Below are 10,710 nucleotides of genomic sequence, written 5' to 3' on the forward strand. Positions count from 1 at the left end.
GTGGAAGACCCTGTGCGGACTCTGACAGCAGCTGAGAGCCTGTGCATTGGCTGGGGGGGTCGTCGTCGTGCAGAGCACTGGGCAGGACCATGCAGGCCCACTCCTCCCGGGCTCCTCCGTGTGCCCACTAGCACCCGCAGCCTCTGTTGGTCTCCAGCCCCAAGATGTGCAGCAGGACGCTCTGGGCAGCCCTGCCTGTGCTCTCCCTGCTGGCCTGCTCCATGCAAGGGAAACCGCTGGAGAGTCCCGGCCGGGCGTGGGGAGGGAGAGATGCTCACCGCTTGCTAGGGGAGCCTCCCGGAGAGCGGGAGGAGAGCACTTTCGACCTGAGGATGTTCCTGGAGAACATGAAGGTGGATTTTCTGCGCAGCCTCAACCTGAGTGGAGTCCCTGCCCAGGATAAAACCCAAGCAGAGCCCCCGCAGTACATGCTCGACCTCTACAACAGATACACCACTGACAAGTCGTCCACCCCTGCCTCCAACATCGTGCGCAGCTTCAGTCTGGAAGGTAGGGTGGGTCCTGTGGAGCCAGAGTTGGGGGACTCCAGACTGGGAGCCCTGACTGACCCCCAGAGGACCTCGAGATTTCCCTTTAAAATAATTTAAATGGGAGGGGATATGGAATTTAAATGAAAAAATAATTCAATGAGGAATTGAATTCTTTTAACCTTGCTCGCCTTTTGTCAGGTGCCCAGCACCCTGAAGAACAGTACAGATGATGCAACATTGCTATAGTCACAGAAAGTGCTAAGGCACAGCTCCAGTCTAGAAGATTCTCTTCCCTGCCTCGTTGCTACAGTTGAACACAGTAGGAAGGGCAGCTTTTTTTCTTTCATCTCCTCCAGCCTTGCTTCCCCACCCCTTGTTACCGAAAAATTGACCATTTATTTAAGGCCTCCCACTGGCTGGTTCATTTTTTGAACTTTGAAAAATGTCTGTTGTTCTCATCAAAAGGTTTCTGAAATTCAGATATGTCCCTCCAAGAGAGAAATGTTAGAAGAGAGTTTGACCTTTCTTTCTAAAAATAGAATCTTCCTAGTTGAGGTGAACAGAGCAAGAATAGATGTGGACCCAGGGATTGAGGGCCACTGGTACCCACAATGTGTAAAGACCTAGGTGAACAACAGATGCTGCAGGAACTTTCCCTGGCTGCTGATTCCTGAAGCAGCTGGACCCTGACCCAGGCCTTCTTGCCTACATCCACCACTCAGCTTTTCCTCTGAACAGCCAGGCTTACAAGCTTGGCCTCTTTCCTCCCGGACAGGAGATCTGCAAACCCCCAAGAGACGAGGCTCAGCCCAGTAGCCCCGCAGAGCTCAGAGGCATCTAAAGATCTCTTTGATGACTATGTCGTTTCAGCAGTGCTGGGTTTTCTGATTGTCCAAAAGAAGAAGAAAATCCTCCTTGATTTTATTGAGAAATTGCCTGGTTTATAAGCACTGACTTTGTTATTATAACAATTATTATTATTATTACAATGTTAATAATCTCAGCAGACCCAGTGTTTATGATGTCTGATCTAGAGAAGGCTAGACTACTTCAGCTGGAACTAATCACCAAATCCTAGCCTGGGAATCCAGCGTTTGGGGCCATCTCAATGACACCCCTTCCCTCCCCCTCTCCCATTAATCCTCAACATTGTCCTCATCCCAGAAGCCAGTGCTCTGATCTGATCCCAGCTCTGCCTGTGGCCAGCATTCCTATGGAGGCCAATTATCTTTGCCTTCACAAACAGTAGAGTGTGGCTTGTTGGGGGAGGGTGCTTTCTAGATGTCTGACTATGGTTCCACAGTCATTGTCAAGATATGCCACAGAGAGAGTGTATTTGGTCCTTAATATACTGCTCACAGGCCCCGCTCTCCTCCTGTTTATTCACCCTGCAGGAGTTTGAATGGCACATTCACACTGGGGTGAGTGAATACTACAGAGCAGGTAAAATACCAAAATATCACATGCCAGGGATTGGAGGTGAGGACGGTACACAGATGAGGAGTGTCTGGGAAGAACACAAAAATAGTGACTGAATATCTGCTATGAGTCAGTGTCAGTGCTGGATGAGTTTATCTGATCAAAGCCTCCTGTCATTGCTAGAAGGCAGATAAGTGAATCCCATGTGAGATGTTAAGGTACAGACAGTCTCAGGACATCTCCAAGGGTACACCCCTGGGAAAAGATAGAGTTGTAATTTTCTTTCTTTTTCCAGCATGAAAGCCTGCCAGGTGTCAAGACAGCACATGGTCTCCCCCTAGGTTTGGACATAGTACTTGGTCGCAAAATACAATTTCCTTCTCTCCTTGTGACCAAGCTAGGGGATAATAGGTATGCACTAATGTCTTTGTTTAGAAATGAGAATCTGAGACAATTGTGTAACTGGAAGACAAGCCCCATTATCGCCTGATATGGCAAAGCCATTGAAATTCCAGTATATTATCCCTCAAATGTGAAAAATCCCATTCATTTTCACTTTGCTCAGAAGTTATCATTTCATATAATTTTTACACTGAATGCTGATATCTTTTACACTGTATAAATGATGGAACTTTATCTTCCCTCTCAGAATCTTACCTTACTATTCTTATGCTCAGTATGTACATTGACATTGAACTTGTTTGCTTTGCTTATTTTTTTCTTATATTGTGATGAAGTGTGGAACCTTACAGCATGTATGCATAATGGCAGTTAAAATTTGTAAGTCCAGGCTCTAGGTGTAAAAATGAGGAAATCCTGAGATTCTCTCAGGGACTATGTGAATGTTAGAATGAAATATATAGACAAGTTCCAGTTCAAAACCAGGTCATGCTAGATTAGGTTGGGTCAACTACAAGGTCAGGCATCTCCTAGCTCTGCTTTTCTTTGGAAGATCCTAAGTGTACCTTTCAAAATTCTCTCATACATCAAAGTCTTATGTAAACCTAGTAGATATTCCAGAGAGACAGATGATGTCATTAAGATGCTCCTTTCAAATCTTGAGCTTCAGCTTTGGTGTCAGGAAGCCCAACCTCCCACCCAGCAGTTGCCTTTCACTGTGCTTTGCATTTCAGATGCCATCTCTATGTCTGCCACAGAAGATTCTCCCTCCCAGAAGCATATCTTACTCTTCAACGTCTCCATTCCCAGGCATGAGCAGATCACCAGGGCAGAGCTCCGACTCTACATCTCCTGTCAAAGCCAGGTGGACTCCTCTCCTGAACCGAAGGGAAACATGGCCATTTACGATGTCCTGGATGGAGCAGATGCCTGGGATGTTTTTGAGGGAACCAAGATCTTCCTGGTGTCCCAAGACATTCGTGATGAGGGCTGGAAGACCTTTGAAGTCTCCAGTGCCGTGAGGCGGTGGGTCAGGGCAGATTCCACCAAGAGCAAAAATACACTGGAAGTGACTGTGGAGAATCACAGAAAAGGCTGTGACAAGTTGGATATCAGTGTCCCCCCAGGCTCCAAAAACTTGCCTTTCTTTGTCATCTTCTCCAATGATCGCAGCAATGGGACCAAGGAGACCAGGCTGGAGCTCAGGGAGATGATTGGTCATGAGCAAGAGAGTATGGTCAAGGGCCCAGCCAAGAACGACCTGGTGGAGGCAGAAGGCCATATGACCTCAGAGTCATCCTTAGTCAGAAGGAAGAGGAGTGCGGGGCCCAGTAGCCACTGTCAAAAAACCTCCTTGCGGGTGAATTTTGAGGACATCGGCTGGGACAGCTGGATCATTGCTCCCAAGGAATATGATGCCTATGAGTGTAAAGGTGGTTGCTTCTTTCCCCTAGCTGATGATGTGACCCCGACAAAGCACGCCATTGTGCAGACCCTGGTGCATCTCAAGTTCCCCATGAAGGTGGGCAAGGCCTGTTGTGTGCCCACCAAACTGAGCCCCATTTCCATTCTCTACAAGGATGATATGGGGGTTCCCACCCTCAAGTACCACTATGAAGGGATGAGCGTGGCAGAGTGTGGGTGCAGGTAGGGCCAGATCATGGGTCAGGGGAGGCCAGGTTGGTGGGTGTCTTAGGGGAGAATCCTGAGTCACCTGGGCATGACAGGGTCATCTGCTTACCAGCCTGGAAAAGGGGAGGGACTTTCCATGTCCATTCTCCCTCCCACAGTTCACCCAAGCATGCAAGGGAAGGAGGGGTTTGGGGAAGAAAGGAAGCCTGAGGGGTTGTGAGAATGAAAGGAAAGATGATGAGAACAGGACAAGACAAAAATAATCCAAAGACAATGAAGAACAGAACTGGTGTGACCAGAAAAGTGTAGACAGATGTGCAGGTTTATGGGAGTTCATTCAAGAGCCAATTCTAATAACCTCAGGGAACTCAGAGGAAAGAATCAGTCAATGTTCTCACACATCATTTCATGTGCTTTCACAACCCAGCGATCGACAATGATGACCTCCTCAGTCTATACAGACAGAACCCCAAACCCAGACAGGTCAAGCAATACACATTCATGGCACAAGTTCAGTCCGTGGGTCGCCATAGGTATGTCAATTTTCAAGGCCCTGAATGTGCCTAAGTTCCCATCTCAGGTTCACAAGGTCACCTCATAGCTTCAAGGAAGATTACCCGTGGGGAAGGTGGTGGAGGGGGAGGAAACAGCCTGACTGATCTGGGCTAGTACCCATAGTATAACTAGGCATGCTGTCACACCCTAATCTGTTCTAACTGCTCAAGGTCTCTGTTTTTCTGTTAATAAGTGGAAAAGATTATTTTGGCCAGGGGGCAGAATGTATACCTAATAATGCTTGGGGGATCATGTAATACTTGGGATTAAAACTGGGGGTCCGGCATGTAAAGCATATGTTCCAATCTTCTGTGCTATACTGCCCAGTCCTGCAAAAATGCTTTCAAAGATTATCCCTGGTGTCTGAAAAACTACCCCCAAATCAACTATCGGTTAGATAAGAAGAAGAATTGCAGTGTCTGGATGCCAGTATGTGTTGTTCCTGAAGCTCCAGGGGCCTCCTGGACAGTAGTTCGGTGACCCCTTCTGCCCATGGACTCAAAGATCCTGATAGTTGTGTGGGGTTGTGGGTGGCAGTGACAGACAGCCTACTATTTAGTGAGGTACTCAGTAATAACCAGCTCATGGTGTCACATACCCCTGTGCTTCTCCCTGACAGAGGTTCCAAGGGAGGTAGGATCTAAATTTGAATTTATTGGAATAAACATTCTCCTGCTTTGGTATTTGTAACATCCCTCTTTTTTACCTGGGTGACAATGATAGCTTTCAGGGTGAGGAACCTGAAGAAGAACTCAGTTTCTGTGGCCATAGCTGGTTCTGCCTGCTCTTGTTGGCTCTTGTATGTGTCCCCTGGCCCCTGTCCTAGGCTTGTGTCACAGAACCAGACTCCACCTCCAATAACCTCAAGAGACTTTGGGTTTCACACTTTCCTTTGACTTGTGAGGTCACACATGGAACGGACTAGGAGTCTGGTCTTTCTAGGAGACACAGAGAGCCCTGGACCGTTCTCACTGGTTGCAGCTCCCAGTAACTTTAGAAACAAAATGGTTTGTGTTGAATGTTTACATAGAACCAATGAACAGCTTTAACACACAAATACAATAGAACACCATTGTTGGAGTTCTAGAAAATATGAATTTCTGGGACAACTATGTTGCTCAATCATAAAGATGGGTGACGGACATCTTTGAGTCCTAGTGGTGTATTTAGTTCTGTGCCTGCATGAAAATTTTCCTTGGAAATAAACTCAAATGTCTACAGTGTGACTCCTGAGCCTGATGACCCTACAACCCCACTCTGATGTCCCTCCCTGTAAAAATCCCTTTTCTTGTGAGAAGGGGTGAGAGTGTCGCTGGGGTCAGAGTGCCCAGGCGTGTTGGGATGAGGGCATGTGTCCAGGTGCAGCATGTGTGTAGGGATGCAGGTGTGCGTGAGTGGGTGTGAACAATGCCAGTGGTTATATGTAGACAAGGACAATTACACATACTTTCACCTGTCCTCTGCACTACCACACATCAGGGATAGGTGATCTGGGCTGTAATTCACTTCTTCCTGGGGAAGGTCCTGGGGCCTGCACAGTTTTCCAGCCTATGCCTCTCTTCTCCCCTCCCCACCCCAACCCTTCTCAGTCCTGCTATTCTTTGTCTTCCATCTACCACCAAACATCCTCAAGTTTTCTTCCTGTTCTCAGCAGTCAGACAACCCTGACAAACCCCTCACTCCTCGTGTCTGGCTTTTATTCTCTGTTATTCTTCCTACCAGATTAAATTCTCCAAAGCTTGTTCAACCCAAACCAAGTGAAATAAATGTAAGAGCAACATCATCTGGACACTCCCTGATGTCACTCAAATAACCCTTCACCTAACCATTGGCCCTTTAGATGTTCCCTTTCAAACACTTCCTAAAGTGTGTTCATTTTTGACCCATCAAGATGCTGATGCTATTGCTTTTGCATCTTAAGAAGCTAAAAGAAGCACAAGGACAGGTTGGCTGGGTTTTCATTCTATCCCCCACCTCCACATGATTTACCCTTTCTGGCCAGGAACAAGGGAGGAGAGACAGAGGTCAAGGGATGCTGAACAAAAAAGCCACAGGCACTGATTTGAGAGACAGTAAGATGGGGTTGGAACAGAGAAACTTCAAGGTGAGCCAGAGAGGACAGCTGAGCTCATCGCAAGAATCGGGCTTAAAACTTGCACACACTTACAATGTATCAAGCACAGAATAGACCTGTAGTGGCAGTACAGTGGATAAGGTACTTTCTTTGCGTGTGTTGACCCTGGTGCAGTCTCTGGCACTGTATGTGGTCTTCAGAGCATGCCATGAATGATCCCTGAGCACAGGGCACCAGGTAAGCCCAAAGCACCAAGTGTGGCCCCAAAACAACCAACAAAAACAAAAACAATGAGCACAAAATAGTAGACATTTATATCCTTGTTTTTACAAAGGAAGAGGCAATGGGGCACACATCACTTGGAACCACTAACCAGGAAATTCTGCAGCCAAAATTTGAACCCTAGATGCTTTGTCAAGCTCATGTTCTATGTTGCCCTAGTTCGACCTATGTTTTATTATGTAGGTTCAGGTCACAGTCACATTAACATAAAGAACCAAAGTTACAGAATAAACCAGATGAAGTGGGACTGGGAAGATAGCTCAGTAGTCAGGAACACCTGACTTGTATATAATAGGTCCTGAGTTATAACCCCAGAGCCACATTGTCCCCCCACTCCATTTGGGTGGATCTAGGGATTCTTAACACTACTAGGTCTGAGAATCCCTGAATCTCAGGATCCTTGCCTCAAACTGCCTGGCCTGGTTGTCCCTATATTGCTGGAAGTAGCCCCAGGCCTCCCAGCCTCCATAAATAAAACAAATAGTTTCTGCTCTCTTGGGCAAATGCTTTAGGCTCTGGCTGTGTTCTCCCTGGTACCTTTTATCCTGTTTGTGCAGGGTCTTCTGGTCAGCCAGGCACCACGGAAGGATATTCACAGGACAAACATGTCCATCTCTCCTTTGCTTGATGTTCTATGGATAGTCCTTAAACACAATGGCTTCTATTTCTTTCAGAATTCTACCAAAATTAAAAGAATTTCTGAATCAATTCAACCTTGCAATCTTCTCTTTACTGAGCCTGACTCACTGTAATGGGAACAATGCAGAGAGAGGGGTGAGATCACATGCTTCCAAGGAAACTCATTCACTCCATGTACCTAGGCTTTGGCTCCAGACCTAGGTAATCTGACTGACTACCTCGGTGCTATTCCTTACCAGAATCTCTACTAGCATTATGCTATGCCTGTTCCAGTGACCTCTGCATGTAGACTCATTTCAGAAGTCTAAGGTGGCCACATGGTTGGGTGGGCACTATACCATCACCTTGTTTGTCCTTGTAGTAGCCCCCAGGGGGGTGGAGATAGAAACCCAGAATAGCATAGCAGACATACTTGCACTGGACACATGATATAAGACGGCACAGGCCCATCTCATTGAGTGTTCCCTTTTCTAGAAGCTTCTGCCGCTAGTCTTTAGACATCAAGACATAAAAATGACATGACAGAAGCCAGAAGGGCTACTGCCCTTGGGATTTATACCCCCAGGGTTCTAGAATGCACACATGTGCAGGGGTGTTATCTGACCCCCACAGGGCCCTCCTGGCTTCATATTCTTCTCTTACGATCTTGAAATGAACAACAATTGCTCCCTGAGGGTCTCCCATTTTTGTCCCATACTCAACCATGCGAAAGATGCTGCTGATCTTGAATGCCTGTGTGTGGCCGGTGTGGTTCTCCAAGTCCCAGGGACACTCTGGAGGCTGTTTCAGGCCACCGAGCTAACTTGATCCTGGTGTGCTGGGGAGTCTAAGCTTTGTTGCTGAGGGACTCCCTCCCCCATCAGGCTCTGGTGTCTGAGCCTGAGAACCTGCCATAACCCATCGAGTTTGGTGCACTGAGGCCCAGAGGTTTCTTCCAAGTATAAACAAAGGCAGCTACACTGTTCAGTTCTCAAAGTCATCTATGTAACCCCTTTGGCAGCTCCTTGAGTATGTGTATGTGGTGGGTGTGGGGTGGGGGAGACACGGTGTTTTTAAAAAGGTGGAAGTAGCCTGATGTGAAGGGGTCCAGCTTGCCCCAGAGTACCCTCTCCCCAGGAAACCCTGCACAAGGCAGATGACAACTGACCTGCTGGCTTACTTGGGATTAGAGTAAATAAATCTTTTGTAATATCATTCCTTGTCAAGTCACCTTAGCCATCACAGAAGTCTTACAAGACTGATCTCTACTTCCCTGAACACTTTTCATTCAAAGGACCCGCCGTCCCCATGGAGCCAATTGAGTCCTTGGTGAGTGACTTCGTTTCGGGAGGGAGAGCCCTAAGCTGGGCCAACTCGGCACCACTGCAGCTCCCTCTTGTAAGCTGTGATTCTACTAGGATGCCTTCACCTCAGATGGACTTATATCAGAGTCTTCTCAGGGAGCTCCTGGGCCTCCAGGAGGGCGGAGAAGGCTAATATGGGCCTATGGGGGGTCCCTAATCTGAAGAAGCTGGGGATTTTATGTACCAACTTTTTAAAAAATTTTTTAAATTTTATTGAATCACTGTGAGATAGTTTCAAGCTTTCATGTTTGGGTTACAATCTCACAATGCTCAAACACCCATCCCTCCACCAATGCACATTCCTCATCACCAATATCCCAGGTATACCCTCCTTTCCCACCCTCCTCCTGCCTCTAAGGCAGACAATATTCTCCATACTTTCTCTCTACTTTGAGGCATTATAGCTTGCAACACAGACACTGAGAGGTCATCATGTTTGGTCCATTATCGACTTTCGGCATGCATCTCCCATCCCAACTGGTTCCTCCAGCCATCACTTTCTTAGTAATCTCTTCTCTATTCCATCTGCCTTCTCCCCTCCACTCATGAAGCAGTCTTCCAGCTATGGTGCAATCCCCCTGTCCCTTGTCTGTACCAATTCTTATCTCTCAAGTATATGTATTGGCTTTGGAGCCACAAGCAAAATGACATTGGATTTGGTAATACTTCCTTTGACATTATTTCAATAGCCTCTACTTCATTTTCTCTCCCTCTTTTTCCAAGGCTTTTTCCTGGGTTGGAAGAGCCACATCCTGTAGCTGATGTACTTCCCACTCACAATCCACACCACACACACAGACACACAGACACAAACACAGACACAGACAGACGCACAGACACACACACACAGAGGCATCCTCTTTGTGCAGGGCACCAAAAGTGAATTTTACCTAAACACTTTGGCACTGCAGAGACGTCACGTCCCAGATTATCCCAGGAGTCTCATGAAAATGATTCTGATATTTGCTAAATACAGAGATGTCTAATGGACCTAGTATAAATGCAATCCAGGAAATGTAAGTAGAAAATCTGTGTTGTAGAGAAAAATTACTGTAAGTAGAAATGTATAGTGACCCCAGGCACAGGATGGGACACTCCCAGACAAGACACACTGGGAGGAGACAAAGGAGGAAGTTTTCCATTAAAAAGAAAACTGGTAGAGTTACAGCTGGAGAGGCATCAACTTCCTGCTCTTCAAGATGGTTGAGTGCCAGAGAAGGAAGCAGTTTCCTTAGTGGAGACATAGAGACAGATGAGAGGGATACAGAGAGAGACAGAGAAAGGAACAGAACTGGGAAAGAGGCCAGTCTCTGAGAGCAGAAGCTCAAGGAATATCAGAGTTTGTGGTCAAATGAGCAACAGCCTGAGCAGAGATTTGGCAGCTTTGGCAGCTGGGAGCAGAGGTATGGCATGGATCTGCGGGGCACCTGAGGTGCAGATTAGCTAGTAGACACAGGTACAGATTCATGCTGGATTCCTGGGAAATGAGCAGTGCTCTCTTGAATGTCTCCTATAGCCCCTATCTAGTTAGGGAAGAGAAGAGTTCAGCCTGCACGCCGGGAGCAAGGTGGAAATTAAAGCACCTGCTCAGTAGCTAGAAAGAACCTAAAAAACCACACAGGCTGACTTGAACAATAAATAGAAACTGCTGCTAAACACTGAAAACTGCTTTTGTCATTCTTCCGAGACTCCGAGACTCGGGGAGCTGCAGTTAACCCTTTTCTATGAGACTCAATATAGTCTTCCCAAAGCTCACTCCTGTCTTCCTGCTCATTCATCTGTCACACCTTTATAGAAGCACCCTAACTGCTACAGGGGCTAAAGCAGAGTGGGATTCAACATCAAGTGGAAACTCTGGAAATGCTCTTACCAAGAG

The 10,710-nt window shown here is 46.9% G+C and overlaps 1 protein-coding gene across 1 annotated transcript; it reads left to right on the plus strand.

Moving 5' to 3' along the window:
- The first annotated feature begins 164 nt into the window (after window positions 1-164).
- On the plus strand, window positions 165-3,960 carry GDF2 (growth differentiation factor 2). The gene is made up of 2 exons (XM_004607405.2): window positions 165-510; window positions 3,044-3,960. Exons 1-2 carry the CDS (start codon window positions 165-167, stop codon window positions 3,958-3,960), a joined length of 1,263 nt encoding a protein of 420 aa, XP_004607462.2.
- The last annotated feature ends 6,750 nt before the right edge of the window (window positions 3,961-10,710 follow it).

Source organism: Sorex araneus, chromosome 11 (genome assembly GCF_027595985.1).
Source record: "Sorex araneus isolate mSorAra2 chromosome 11, mSorAra2.pri, whole genome shotgun sequence".
Classification (NCBI taxonomy): domain Eukaryota; kingdom Metazoa; phylum Chordata; class Mammalia; order Eulipotyphla; family Soricidae; genus Sorex; species Sorex araneus.